The 15,778-nt window shown below is 42.5% G+C and overlaps 1 protein-coding gene across 1 annotated transcript in view; it reads right to left on the bottom strand.

Moving 5' to 3' along the window:
• NEB (nebulin) overlaps window positions 1-15,778 on the bottom strand; it is a 215,371-nt gene that overhangs the window by 188,270 nt on the left and 11,323 nt on the right. The window contains exons 8-11 of the mRNA XM_046019740.1: window positions 11,968-12,072; window positions 4,870-4,974; window positions 4,131-4,238; window positions 1,528-1,644 (exon numbers count right to left, since the gene is read on the bottom strand). Coding sequence (XP_045875696.1) covers window positions 1,528-1,644; window positions 4,131-4,238; window positions 4,870-4,974; window positions 11,968-12,072 — 435 coding nt within the window. The remainder of the gene's footprint in view (window positions 1-1,527; window positions 1,645-4,130; window positions 4,239-4,869; window positions 4,975-11,967; window positions 12,073-15,778) is intronic.

Genomic DNA, 15,778 nt, shown 5'->3' on the forward strand with positions numbered 1-15,778 from the left:
ACAATCAGACATTGGGGTGTGGTGAATTATAAGTTTCTTCTATTAGCAATGACTGTAAAGCTTAGGTTTTCAACGGTCACCAAAAAATCTGGAAACTAGTATGTTGCCTCAGACCAAGACCTTAGTTGTGGCGTTGAGTTGTGTGTGTTTCAGCTCTGCTAGGTCTTCCCTCCCCCAGCTCACACTCTCGTCCCTCACTGATGCTGTCACGACAGACACGAATATTCTGAGCAACAGTGAATTTTTTTTTAAATAAACCTTCACAAAAAAGTTGCGTATACACTGAGAAGTACACGCACTCTTCCTCCTTCCACCAAGGGAAAAGCTTTCTGCAAACAGATAGTGTATCTTAAAATTACAGTATACCCAAGAACTCAGATGATAAAGCCACTCACTGTTCTTCTCAGCTAGGATGTCAATTTAGCTCTAACAATAACAATAAACAACTATTGATTTTAAAGGTGCAACTGAGAAAGTGGGCCTTGTCACTTTCTCATGTTGGGTTTGGAGACTGTCAATGGTGCTATTTGGTTTTCAAATTTTTATATTGTTCTCTTTATCAGCAAAGGAGATTTGAACCCAGGCTTTTAGATGTTTGCTAAAGATGACCTTCATCTAGGAAACAGGAGCCTGCTTTGCTCTGATTTCCCAACAGGGCTATTTGGACAGACACATTAACTCTCTCACCTGCCACCCCAACTCCATTCACCCTCTTCCTCAATTGCATGTACACATTTCTATGGTGCTGTCTTAATTTGAGGGACAAAGAAAACTAACCTGCAGAGAGAACTACGTATAATTCTCAAATACTGGGAAAGCTTAATACATTGTAACTATAAGGGAAAATCTCAACTGATCACATGTTCAGTCTCTTTATTTATAGTCAAAGTGGTCTCAGGGTTTTAGTCTCTTAATGCCATTTCTCACTTATCCAATCAATTTTAAATCTAATGGATTGGTCAGACTCTTAATTCCACACGGAGAAACTCCTGTGAAGACTCAGGGAGCCATCTTTTGAGTCATGTTGTCTGCAAATGGTGGTTTCTAAGGACAGGATCTGCCCCGAGAATGGTGGAGGTAAGGGGAAGAAGCGGTGAGACACAGGACATTTGTCCTTGCCCCGTTTGATGAACACAAGGGCAGGGCACATGCACAACTTCATCTCTCACTCTCCTCCCCTTTCAAAGTCTCCTTCTGCCTGGGTCAGGTCACATGTACTTCCTACAGCGTACTCTTTGCCCATATGGAAGCTCAGGCACTAGAGCTTATAAGCAAATGAGGATTTCTCTGCCCAATGAGCTAAATCCATAGCCCCCCACCAAACTGACACACATCATACTCAGAGGCATTCCGGTCTTCCTGTGGGTAAACGGTTTCAGGGGAACTGCGACACTAGAATCTTAAAGTATTTGCAAAGTTATATATGCACTTAGTCATTTAGTTATATATGCATTATAGGAGCAAAATCTCATCTCTCTGGCAGCTAAGGTTAAAAAAAAAACCACTTTTTGACAAGAATGTACTTACATCACTCAGGGCATTTCCTGCCGCCTTCAGCTGCTGGAGCAGTGGGTTCTCTGAAGCAGGAAGTACATTATAATCTGCTTTTCCCTTATTCTTTTCATAGTCTTCTTTGTATTTTACCTGTAGGAGTGAAATAAAATGAGAAAGTAATGCTGTGGGTTATTTTTGTTCTTGTCTCTATTATGGATATTATGACATGGTTTCGCAATCAATTTTCTCTCTAGAAAAGTGGCAGCTTGACATTTTACAAACAAAATACTCCTAGTAGCTCATAACAGCAGCAGAGCAGGTGCATCAATTTCCAGGCTAACTTCTCTTCCCATTCATCTATTCTTTCAAAAATGTCCATAGGGGATCAATTACGCACTGACTCTGGGACAGGTCCAAGAAAGAGTAAGACCTGGTCCCCGCCCTCAAAGAGAAAACGACACACACAGATAATGACAGTGCCTCATGTCCCAGACACTTGCTACTCCACAACCCTCATTTAGCTCTTAGCCTCCAGCTGCCTAATTGCCAACACACTGATAAGAAAGCAAACCAGAAGCATCCTCAATCGTATGCTTCATCTGTGGCTGTGCGTGAGCCTGTGTGTATCTGATGTACATCAGAAGCGAGAGGAAGGGGCTGGCGGCTGAGCCAAGGATGACAACCTCACCTCTTCTTTCTGCCCTCCCACTTTGCACCTTCGATTCCAGCTTTAGCAGAAGCTTTCAATGAGTGCCCCAAAGCCCCTGTCAGGAACATGCCCAAAGGGAGAACAAGAAGCCAATTCCAGTTCTGACCCTGATCCTCAGTGCCCGCCATTTATTGTGGCAACACAGCTGTAGAATACAGAACAGTTCAAAGACTCCTAGGTAGCCTACCAACATTTGAGAACCTCAAAAACCAAATATAACCAGTTTGGTCTCCAAAGGCAGGAGATACACAGCTGAAACACAGAGGTACCACCACCCTCTACAGCAGCCACAGAAGACTCACAGGGAATACTCTACAGGAATGAAAGACATTAACTGTCTATCTTACAGAATTATGAGCTTTATTGAAAAATGGAACCAACCAGAAAAGGAATTCCACACACACCCTTATCTCCCTACCTACCTCTGGGATACGTGGCCTCTTCTCCTGTTTATGGATAAACTGTCGGGACTTGTGGCAAAGTTTTCCCTCCTGTTAAGTACCAGAACCCTTCCCCTTTCACCTACTCAAGGATATCACTCCAGCCACTCTTTCTGCCTCAGATATCATACTTTCCTTCCACACTGTGGATTTTTCCCATCAATGCAGATAAACGGTGTCTTTGCTATCTTAAAAGAATCCCCTCTTCGCCCACGTATCCCTCAGCCACTACCTCATTTTCTTCTTTTCCTTTCAGGAAAATACTTTGAAAAAGTTGAGTATAGTTACATTCTTCTATATCTCTGTTCTCATCCACTCATGAGCCCTCTCTAAGCAGACTCAACCTTAAGTTCGTCAGAGACCAGACGCTGGTAAATTCATGTCAGAAACATCTGACACAGCTGATCACCCCCTTCTCCCTTCACTTGCTTCCCACTCTCTCCCAACTCTACTCCCACCTCATCGTGCTGATGTGATCGCATCGGGACACTCCAGAGTCCAGTCCTAGAGCTTTCAGTCTACACTTGCTCCCTTGATGGTGTCCGGTCTTATGATGTTAAATACTACCCATATACAGATGTCTTCTAAATTTATACAACCCTTCCAGATATCTCCCCTGAAACTTCAGACTTGTACAGTCAACTGCCCACTTAACATTTCCACTCAGATGTCTAAAAGGCATCTTGGGTCTTACATATTGGAGGCTGAGCCTATGTCTCCCCTCCAAAAATAATTATCCAGTCCTTCCGCACTCTTCCCTCTCTTGTAAAGGGAAATCCCATTTATACAGTTGCTTAGATCCAAACTTTCTTCCCATATCCCACAACCAACCCAACAGCAAACCAGATCAGCTCTACCTTCAAAGTACATCTCATCACCTGCCCTGCTCTGCTCCTGATCCAAAACATGACTGTCTTGCACCTGGAGACTGAAATAGCTTCCTAGGTGATGAGATTTTCTTGCTTTCACTCCTTCAGCAGAGCCAAGGCCAGGGTTTGAGTCAAGTCTGATTAGCTCTGAAGTTTATGTGCTTTCTAGTGCTAGAATGCTGAGGACTCTATTTACCAAAGTCTGCTCTATAGAGTATATGAACATATCCATGGATCTGTGTATCTTCTCTGTGACCAGATTCTCACCAATTAGTAGGAAAATTTTAAAAAAATTATAATCATGAATGTGGGAATGTCCATATTCAGAGAAGTTTGTCAATCATATTTTCTTGAGGGGTCCTTCTGTTGGAGAGCACAACCTTTCTACTTGCAGGTATCAAAAGGTCCTTTATGAAATATTAAAGGTAGTACTTAAGTCTTGTTAATGCTCATACTAGCATAATTTTTCAAAAATTTGGTAGCCTTATTATAACCCCAAAGTACTTTTTTTGTTGTTGCCCAAGAACTCTTTTTTTTTTCATTACTTACAAAATCAAGAGTTACAAAAAGTCCACCCCCAATGAGACCATCATGACAAACGAGAGCATTTCCCCATACCTTGCTAGCTGCTACCCCAGCTTGTTTATTCACTTTGTACTCCGGTGTTTCGGTCTGCATGAAGTAGATCTGGTCTTTCATATTCTCAAAATCTTCCTGGTACTTTCTCTGTAATACATTAAACATGCTGGAGAACTGCTGTGAGCACAGACGGTGCAAGGTTTCACACGGGGGAACAGGGGCCACTTGGAGAGCTTTCCCACAGCCCCACTTCTCTTGGCTTATGCAGATCAGGTTACAATGAAAGATGGTAGGGCCATCACAAAAACAATTAGCAACTTAACCAAGATTTAGAGCAATTGTAAGAGGCAGAAAACTACCCTCTAAGAGGGAGCTCCCAAGGCTAGGGGCAGAGAATTTCAGAGAAAAGGAAAAGAGTTTTTCCAGTGAAGATTTTCTGGGAAGACACTAGTCAGTTTCATAAATGTAGTTTGGCTTCCCCAGGCAAAGAATAAATTTTAAAGGGACCCTTTAACCTGTACTCAATTTGAAACCCTACTGTTCATATGAAAATTGAGGCAAGAATAATGGAATCTGAGTAAAACAGTATTTCTCAAAAGGGAGGAAAGACTGAGAGATTTCTTTCTGGTTAGGAACTCTACACAGGTCTTGTCCCCAAGAAGAGGTACCTGGACTCTAATGTTCTGGTACCCCTTCAGGTGTGGTTGGGGACTAGAAGTTATAAAGGAAAGGGTCACCCTTTCATCCTAAGAACATCCGGCCATTTCTTCCTACTTACTGTGCTGATGTTATCAGCATTCATTCTGGCAGTAGCAATTTCAAAGCAAGGTGTCTCACTCCATTTGCCTTTGATTTTATTTTCATAGTCTGCCTTGTATTTTTGCTAAGAGAAAAAAGAAGACAAGATAAAATATAGAAAATACAGAAATTGACAAGTAAGATATAAAAGTGGTAATGGGCAGCTTTAAAAAATATTTTTAAAAAAATTTTTTAAATAAAAATATATCTTGACTATGGCCCTTCTTAAGTTCTTAATAGAGGTCTTCAAGCCTTCTAGCATAGTGTCAACAAGAAAGCTGAGCAGCGGGTAGAGGTAATAATTGACCCTCTCGTCGAATCTGGGGACTTAGTTCATTCAGAACTTACAGATATTCTCTGATGTTTGAGGGAGAAGACTCAGAAGCATACTCCACTTGTATTTCAGTTATAATAAAACCACTCAACCCCAGGTTTCCATGCCAGATGAACTTATTTCTGAGCTTTACCAATACTCCTAGTTATCCAGAAAGCAATACAACAATCTGGCTTGCAGACTAATTATAAGCCTTTCCAGTTGAGACTTAAAGAAATTTTAATGAGAACTGGCAAGTAATTCAAAAATTGCCCCATCTTAATCCCAAACACCACCCCACCTGAATTTCAGGCTGTGGGCATCTAGAAGACTGGAATTAGGTCTTCTTTATGTTTATATCCTCAGAATCTAACACAAAATGCAGCACACACAAGTGGCCTCATAAATGCTCAAATACACTGAATTGAGCTGAGTCAATGATTTGTGGCTTCAAACTACCTTGGCCTTATACTGTTCTTAGAATAAAATTAAATTACTCAATCTCGGAGTGCCTGGGTGGCTCAGTGTGTTAAGCCTCTGCCTTAGGCTCAGGTCATGATCTCAGAGTCCCGGGATTGAGCCCCGCATCAGGCTCTCTGCTCAGTGGAGATCCTGCTTCCTCCTCTCTCTCTCTGTCTGCCTCTCTGCCTACTTGTGATCTCTGTCTGCCAAATAAATAAATAAAATCTTTTTAAAATAAATAAATAAATAAATTACTCAATCCCAAATCTGGGCATATAAACCTAAGCCAGAGCTGGGTTACAGCAATTTCCCCTTCTTGGGAAATGTGTTAACAGATACAACCAATGAGCCTCAAGGTTTCTGCACACTACACCCGTACTATACTCTTCAAGAGAAAAGAAAGTTGTTTTCTGGTATACCTTTAACAGAACCAGTGCCAAGGAGGAGTGATGTGCTGAACCAGTGAGTATGAGTTAAAGGATGCTCAATCCTTTCTCAAATGCATATACCCTTTCTTCTCAAGAGCTTAATATGCCAATAAATAGCCAAATGTTTTTCATAACTATAAATTTTAGAGTCCTGGGCCTGAGTCCAGAAGCTCTGGGCCCAAGACTGGACTCTTATCATCACCAAAGGTGTGACTTAGCCTCTCCAAGTTTCAGGGTTCTCAACCATAGCACCAACAATAATAATACCTTCCACATTAAGATTAATAAGTTCATACCCTGAAGAGTCTTAAACAAATGTAGGCTACGATAACTCTAACAACTATGATGATAACATTGATAGCATAACAGAGTAAGAAACTGGAGAAAATCGTGTGAGTATTCTTTGATAGAAATCTTTGTTGAGATAATATTTACATTAAAGTACCAATTAATGTGTACTCTCCTCTCTTGAAGCTTTAAAAAAATTGTAGTCAACTCTTCAGTCAATCAAAACAGACAACTCAATCAGTCAAAAAGGATTTTTCGATTGGCTGATTGCCTATAGAAGTATTTCTAAACTTTTTGGGGACTAGACCTCTTCATATCTCTAAGAAATCTATAAAATGCCCATAAACACAACTTAGAGAATTCCTTTTTCTTTTTTAAAGATTTTATTTATTAATTTGACAGAGAGAGACAAAGTGAGAGAAGGAACACAAGCAGGAGGAGTGGGAAAGGAAGAAGCAGGCTCCCCACAGAGCAGGGAGCCCGATGCGGGGCTGGAATACAGGACTCTGGGATCATGACCTGAGCTGAAGGCAGACACCTAATCGACTGAGCCACCCAGGTGCCCCACAAAGAATTCTTGAATTACATGCAGCCCAGGTTAAGATCTCCAATCTACATTCTTGGTGGGGATATTGCCCTTCCTCTGCTTGGCGTCAAAGGAAAACTACTCCAATACTAGGGGGTAGGGTAAACAGAGCCTGATGCATCTCCAAAACTTTATAATAAGATTTAAAATTGAGAAGGCAGTATTTTTTTTTTTAAGATTTTACTTATTTGTCAAAGACAGAGCGTATAAGCAGAGGGAGCTATAGGCAGAAGGAAAAGCAGGCTCCCCACTGAGCAAGGAGCCTGATGTGGGACTCAATCCCAGGACCCTAGGATCACAATCTGAGCTGAAGGCAGAGGCTTAACTGACTGAGTGTCCCCACAGCAGACATTCTTAACGAGGTCCAAACATGGGGTCATTATGGAGAAATAATAAGAATCACATATGTAGATTTGTTAAAAGAAAATTAAGTAAAAATTAATTCTCACATTAAGATACAGATACCCGTTGTTTTAAAACTATATTAAAACAGGAAGCAGGGGTGCCTGGGTGTCTTAGTTGGCTAAGTGTCAAACTCTTGGATTCAGCTCAGGTCATGATCTCAGGGTCATGAGACTGAGCCCTGAGTCGGGCTCCACACTGGGTATAGAGCCTGCTTAAGACTGTCTCTCTTGCCTTCTGCCCCTTCCCAATGCCCTACCCCACTTGTACATTCTCTCTCCAAAAAAAAGTAAAATAAAACAAGATGCAAAACAAGAGCTTAAGACCCCAGCACCCTCACTTCTCTCTTCATGAACCAGTAGCTAATATAGGTCAGCTTGGAGATGGATCTCTCACCATGCACCCCTGACTACTCACAGGTCTGGGAAGATTTTCACTACAAGCGACTGAGGCTGCCGCTTGTTAACTGTTGAAAAAGTTATGACCTTCCCCTTCATTTACAGGTGGGAGAGGAGTTAAAAGAATAAAGGCCCGTAGCTTGAGGAATGAGAGGAAGAGAGGTATGTGTCTGCACGGGACCTCCTCTGTCCACTAAGCGGTTGACTCTACATGCCTGCCTGGCAGCAAGGCCTGAGTGTTTACGTGGTACACAGAGACATTAACTGTACCAGGGGCCCCACACCCAACTTTCCCTCCAGCTCCACCCTAGTCCTTCTGTCTGACTGTCATGTTCCAAGTTGATCAATGGAAACCTGGCAGCAAGAATGGATTTAACTTTCTCTGGGATTCTGTGTTTGTTCATTTAACAGAGGACAGCACATGGGGTCAGTTCAAGCTCTGGAACACCTTCTGTGGGCAAGAGAGTAACCGCAGGTCGACAGATGCAATAAAATTGCTTCCTCAGACCGTAGTTCCTCCTCCTCAGAAATGAGCTGAGAGGCTTACACTGGGCCACAAACTAGACACCCAATGTCCTTCTTAAACACATGGCTTTATTTTCGACTTTCCACATCTGCATCTGTGGTTTTGATGTGGTTATCAAATGGAAGGACGACAAAGCCTATTAGGCTCACCAACTCACTTCACTCTTTCTGTGAGTTGCTAAATACTAGAACTTTGGACAGCTTCGTTCACAGAAATGCGATCCTATCACGCAGCTGGAGGGGGGTCCCGACTGACATTTTCATTGCCCATAGTGGGCCCAGGGCTGTTTTCCTAACTCAACCAAATCTCTTCTGATGAAATCAATGGAAGTCTCTCCCTCTGTCTCTGTGATAGAGGAGCTTCCATGGTATTAGATCAGAGCTTGGCATCTTTGTGGTGTGCAGCAATATTTTCTGAAAGATGTTTTAAAAAATATTCTAGTGAAATACTAAGATAGAGCACACCCCAGCTCCACAGGGATGCTTGGGACCCTTCAGGACCTCACCCCAGGTACCTCTTTATCCTGGTTGTTCATCTGTAGCCTCTGTTATGTAATAAACATAAGAGTGTTTCCCCTGAGTGCTGTGAGCCAATTGTTAGCAAATTATCAAATATGAGGAGGGGGTCATGGGAAGCCTGGATTTAAGTCAGTCAGTCAGAGGTATGGGAGGTCCAAATTTATGACTAGTTGTCTGAAGTAGGGCCAGTCTTGTGGGTCTGAACCCTTAACCTGTGAGATCTGAGGCTAACTCCAGGTAGACAATGTCAGAATTGAAGTGAATTAATAGGGCACTGAGTTGGTGTCAGAGAATTGGTCAGTGTGGTACAAGACCCATTTGGTGGCAGGAGTGTGAACAGAGAGTAAAGGAAACAGAGTTCTTCCTTTCAACTCTAGATCCCAGAGAGATATCACTGGACATTCTAACCTGGAATCTCACATTTTCCCTCACATTGTGAATCTAGAAGGAAGCAGAGAGGCAAGCACAGAGAGACTAAAGGGACTGCTCGCTCACATGAACCACCTGCCTGCCTGTCCATCTGTGTTAGAGCTACAAAATGCTGCTGAGCCAAGACAAGTGCTGCCACGGAGCTGGTGGCTTTGGCCAAAGAGAAAGGTGAGAGAACGGATTCTGAAAGATCCAGTAAGGAAAGCTGGTAAACAACAGAATCAATATATAAGCCATATAATCATTGCAGATACACAATCATCATATTAACATACGAACTGAAGGGCGCCTGGGTGGCTCAGCTGTTTAAGCCTCTGCCTTCGGGTTGTGATCCCAGAGTCCCGGGATCAAGTCCTGCATCGGGCTCCCAGGTCTGTGGGGAATCTCCTTCTCCCTCTGACCTTCTCCCCTCTCATGCTCTCTGTTACTCTCTCTCCCAAACAAATCACTAAAATCTTTAAAAACAAACAAACAAACATGAATTGAAGGCTGGAAGACAAAGGGATGGATCTGGGAAACAAGACAAGGAAACGCTGGATTTGAATACCTAAGAGGGAGTAGTTCAAGGAGGTTTTATCCATGTTGGAGAGCAAGGAAATGAGGATACTGAAACGTGGGTCAAAGCCCATGATGGTGGGGAACACTTCAAGAGAACAGAGGCAAGTCCCACAGCTAAATCACCTCTCTCTCCTCCACTCGCAGCTCTAGTCCTCTTATTGGATGGTCTGTGGTTGGATGGACTGTACCAATCACAAGCACGTCTTCCCAAAGCGCGTATTGTTTTAGATGTCCAGCAGCCATTAAAAACTTGGAATTTGGGTAAGACTGGGATGAATAGCCAAATTTGGTGACTTTCATCCACAGCCATCCTCCCTTGGCTCACATTGCTATTCCACAATAGCAAACCCAGACTGTGGTTTTTTGAAATGAGGATTTTTGAAAGTGAGGATTTTGAAATGTCCAATGACGCCACCATAGCCAGTTGGAGTGGTGCGGTCCAACAGGCACCTCATGCAAGCCACCACTATAACTATAAATTTTCTAGTAGCCAATTTTTAAAATGCAAGAAGGAACAGGGGCGAAATTAATTTTAGTAATATATTTTACTTAACCCAATAGATCCAACAAATATGATTTCAACGTGTAATCAATATGAAAATCGTGAGCTATTTTATATTATTTTTGTCCTAAGTGTTCAAGACCCAGTGTCTATGTCATGCATATAGGACACTCAGTTTATATAATCACATTTCAAATGCTCAGTGGTCACACGTGGATGATGGCCACTACATCAAGGGGTACAATTCTAGACTAACCGGCATGTCTAAATTAGTGGAGACTGATTACAGAGCTGGGTGGCTCAGTGGGTTGGGGCCTCTGCTTTCAGCTCAGGTCATGATCTCAGGTCCTGGGATCGAGCCCCGCATTGGGCTCTCTGCTCAGCGGGGAGCCTGCTTCCCCCTCTCTCTCTGCCTGCCTCTCTGCCTACTTGTGGTCTCTCTCTGTCCAATAAATAAATAAAATCTTAAAAAAAAAAAAGAAAGGCATTTATTTTTTTTTTTATCATGTTCAAGTACGCACATTGCATCCTCAAATAAGGTAAGTGTGCTGCATTAGGAAGATACCATTTAAAAGATGCTTTAAATAAAAATTAAAAACAGATTTGTTTTCTAAATGACCATTTCAAAGAAGGTTGTACCTTTTCTTCAAAAAAAGATCAGTGACCCTTGTTCCCTAATCTTATTTAAGTATGAATATTGTCAGCAGGCCAGCTCTTTCTGGACAGTTCTAAAGTTCATTTCTGCTTGGCCCTGGGCAAATTCCAGGGTCATGGCATTCCTGTTAGTAAAAATTTACTGTACTTATTAGCTCTATCATCCAAATAAGCCCTTGGTTATACTTAGTAGTCTGCAACATCAGACATTAAAAACATCACTGAATAGACTTCATCTTTCATAATTTTTCTTCCTTCTCCTTTCCCAGAGACATCCTTTCCCACCAAATACCTAAACAAGATGGAAACCTTGAGGTTCCATCAAGATTCAAGCAGTAGACCAAATTGGGACTGAACTCCACAGAGGGCAACTAAAAGTATTTAAAAGGAGCAGTATCCCAGGAGAAAGTGGCCCGATATTAACTAATTTAAAATAGGACTTTAGCATAGTTCTGGGCATCAGCTGAACATCTGTCTCTTGGCATTCTCTGGTCCACAGAGTTAGCTTACCAGCCTAAATATAGACAGACTGAGCCATTTTCCTGGGCCTTAAAGGCTATGAGGTGCACTGTCCACAGCTGTCACACTAAGCCCTGTCTAAGAGATCACTCATGCATTCTTATTTTCTCCATGTCTGACAGCATTAAACCGTATGAGGTCTTCACACCAAATTAAGACAATCAGATCCTCCAAGAAAATGTGTGGTGACTCAGTTCTCGGTTAGTAGCACTTCCCTAAGTCACAATGTTAAATGACATCAGGACACAGCTTCTGTTCTTAAAATGTAGCTTTCCCATTTACCAATCACTGAGTCCTTAAGTGGGCTGAACACTTACTAATATGGCCCCACAGTGTTAATGGAGGTATCGTGTTCACGGTAGACTTTTTAGACTCCTATTGCAAAACAACTCTCGGTGTTGGGTCTTCGGGTTCCCCTTAATTACTTTCTCTGGGGTTTGAGAGGATTAAGCCAGAAGTTTCAAGGCAGACAGTGGCCCAGCCCTATTTACTTACCTTGCTCACTTGATTGGTCACTTTCTTAGCAAATTCTATATCTGGAGGGTCCGGCAGTGTTGTGAATTGAGACTGCTGTTCAGCGTGCCCTTTTTTGTAGGCAATCTGATGAAATAAAAGATGGGGATGCTCATGAGCCACAGAAAATTATTCTATATCCCAGATTCCGTTTGTTGGAATTAAAAAAAAAAGGACTAAGTTTTCATCTGTATCTGAAGTTTTGAACTTTAGTGTATCATGTAACAGGGATGTATCCTTGCGGATTTGACACGCCTTTGCTCTCAGTATTACTAGTGATTTCCACCTCGTTCAGTCTTCCCTCTTCACCAAGACTATTAACCTTAGATCAGTTTCCTTCCGTTTGTCTCTATGCCGTAATTTATAATTGAAATTAATCTTTTTCTTTTTTTTTAAGATTTTATTTAGGGGCACCTGGGTGGCTCAGCCTTTAAGTGTCTGCCTTCTGCTCAGGTCATGATCCCAGGGTCCTGGGATTGGGCCCCGAGTTGGGCTCCCTGCTCTGTGGGAAGCCTGCTTCTCTCTCTCCCACCCCCCCTGCTTGTGTTCCCTCTCTCACTGTGTCTCTATCAAATAAATAAATCTCTTTTAAAAAATATTTTATTTATTTGATAGAGAGAGAGCATAAGGAGGGAGAGCAGCAGGCAGAGAGAGAGGGAGAAGACTCCCCACTGAGCAGGGACTCAATCCCAGGACCCTGGATCATGACTTGAGCTGAAGGCAGACACTTAACCGACTGAGCCACCCAGGTGTTCCCCAACCTCTTGTCTTTATATCACACCAGCTACCAAAACCCTAGCTCTGAATCAACTGAGCGGCATACTTCCTCTGCTTATATCCAGGATACTAAGTGCTACTGTAGAAAACCACACAATTCTACTGATTGGATAATGACAATGCAACAAGCACAACTAAAGGGTCCACTGGAATAAGGTACAGAGGTGGAAAAGGGAGTCTCTCAAATCTAAGCCCTTAGCTTGAAGGCTAGGTGCGTACCCAGTGATACATTCTGTGAATAAGAGCTTGCTTCGGGTTCTGTGTCCAATACTCGGAATTTATGGTAACCAATTGCCATATTGCCTTCAAGGAAGCATGAACATCCCATTATGCTTCTCTGCTCAGTCTCTGCTCACAGTGGCTAGTGTTAAATCCCAAGATTGTCCTTAGGCCCCAAGTCAACTCTCAGCTGCCTCTTTCATAAAGAAATGCTATATATCCACTTCTCTTTCCCTGTACTCATCCCTGCCCTTCCCCCATGTTGTGTGGCTCAGAGAAGCAGCCGTTGCAGGGCAGAAACCCTGCACTCTCACTGCTGTTCCCTCCAGCATCCCTCTGCACTCAGCTCCATCCATCACCTCTTCTCTTCTTTTTTTTTTTTGACAGCTTCAGTCGCTCCTTCATTAGCAACTTTCTTTTGCCTATTAAAGGCCACTCTTGTTGGAAAGTATGTGTTCATTAGTCACGCAAGCCCTTCACTCTTGACCTCCTTTGTTCCTTCACTGACTACTCGGGCCTTTTTTCCACCAACCTTGACCTCTGCCTCCAAAACATGCAGAACTATTTGTAGATCCCCAGACACATGAAAGCCTCTTAGGCCTCTGGACCTTTCACCTGCTGCTCCCTTTCCCCTGGCAGGCCCCAGCTCCAGGCTCTCCTCATCTGCCTGCGAACTGTTGCTCATTCTCCACGGCTCAGCACAAGCAACCGTCTCCCCTCCTGAGCCCTCCCGGGCCTGAGGACCTTTCTCTTGGGACCTCACTCAACTTGGCACTTATCTCCTTTAAAGGAATTCCTGGATGACACTATGGTCTGTAGTTTACCTATCTGTCCATCCTTGGACTGTGAGCTCTGCGAGGCCAGAAAACACAACCTCTCATCTGGGAGCCCTCGTGGTTCACACAGAACCTGACCAGAGCAAAGGTACAATGACTGAATTCTGAATGTGTCTTTTATATACTGAGGCCATCTCAGTATATAAGGGGGAAATCTCAAGAGATGGCTTATCATCCCAACTTTTCTACTACTCAGTTGTGAGACTTAAACAAATTATTTCTCCTTCCATATGGAGGTATTCTTCTTTACACTGTAAAGAAAGAGGCTGGACAGGTCCAAGGTCCCAGTCATCATCTTCATGCTTTAACCAAGTCTAACTACGACTTAACCCGATAATATCTATCTACTGCCTGTATCAAAAGCTTTTATGAACATTAAATCAGTGAGGGATACAAAACATCAATTTTAAAACGCATTTATATTAATTCCACTGCTCAAGCTTTAAGTAGTGTAGACTTTATTTTAGGCATAGGGCGACTGGTATTTTCTATGGCTGGCTAAGTCCTCAGAGAATAAGAAACGTCCTGTCAGGAGAAATGCTTCCTAAGTATGACATCCTGTCAAAGACCTTCAGAGAAATCAGATCTAGAAGTCCTAATTTCTCAGGAACCTTGTTCAGAATTCTGTCTAGTTAGAATGCTACACTCTGGATCAACTTAAAGACTCTCTTGGTATTTGCAAAATTATTTGGTCTTTGCTCAGATAGCAAGAAACACATGGTAAGTAGGTTTCAGAGAAACCGGGAAAAGGTGCAGGAGAGGGAGAGAAAGCTTCCAAACCCAAGCGCTTGGTTTGAAATCTACATGCCTACCCAGCATTATGTTCTGTGAACAACAGCCTGCTTGGGGCTCTGTGCCCAAAAATTGTAGAAGTTCATGGTATGGACAACAGTATTAATAGGCACGTTAGTAATCTGATACTTGGTGCATAACCTGCAATTAAATTAAACGCCCTATCTTAACTGCCAAGTTCTTCTGAGGAAGGATGGGAAGATTCTACTTCATTATTATATGTTCTCCATTATGGATTCTACTGAGAGATCTCAAAAAATGGGGTCAACCTTAACTGTTCAGGGTCCATAGCACTAGAGTGATATGGAGGTAACGCCCCAGCTCTCCATTTGATGAAGAAAGATTAAGTGTCTTCTTGGAAACTTCTTCCTAGGCTTACATGACATGGTATTTCCTGGTTCTCCTTCAACTTCTCTGCTGGTTTGTTCCCTCATTCTTTTGCTGGCTCCTTTCCAGGTATCCTAAGTATGGGTGTCATCCAAAACTCTGCCCTTGGCCATATGCTGTTCTGCCTCCCTCATACAGTTTCACATCTTCAGCTGCCCCTTTTATTCTGAGGACTCTCAAATATTCATTTCTTGTCCTGTTCTCACATCTATGCAATAGAATGAATTTCTAATTTATCCATAAAATGCCTTGATCAGAATGTTCCATCATCTCAACGCCATTTCTCTATTCACTAGTGCACCATTACCAGTTGTAGCCCTATAGGTCCAGACTACCAGACTTCGTCATAAACTCCTCTATGGGTCCCCTCACTCCTTCATCTCCAATATCCAGTGTCCTTAACCCTTTTAAAATACTTATTACCTTCAGATTCCTTTCTTCCCCTTCTTTGGCCCTGTCATCCCTTTGGTCTCTCTGGATTACTAAAAACAGTCTTCTTCAAATGATCACAATTCTTCCCAGTCCCAATCTACTATATTGTCCTTCAGATTTTTTCCCAAATCCTGCTTTTTACCATATTGTTTTCCCCTCCAAAAATCACATGATATCTCTTATGGACTACCATATCACATCAGAATTATTTCGTCTGATTTTCAAGGTCCTGCTACCCATTTCTTAAAAGTGCCCTCCTAACTAGGCACCTACAGCATTCACTTTCTTTGTCCCCTCCAGACTCATTTCACCTCTATTCCTTTGTTCAAGGGTATTCTCTTCTTGAAATG

The sequence above is a fragment of the Meles meles genome, chromosome 9 (genome assembly GCF_922984935.1).
Source record: "Meles meles chromosome 9, mMelMel3.1 paternal haplotype, whole genome shotgun sequence".
Classification (NCBI taxonomy): Eukaryota; Metazoa; Chordata; class Mammalia; order Carnivora; family Mustelidae; genus Meles; species Meles meles.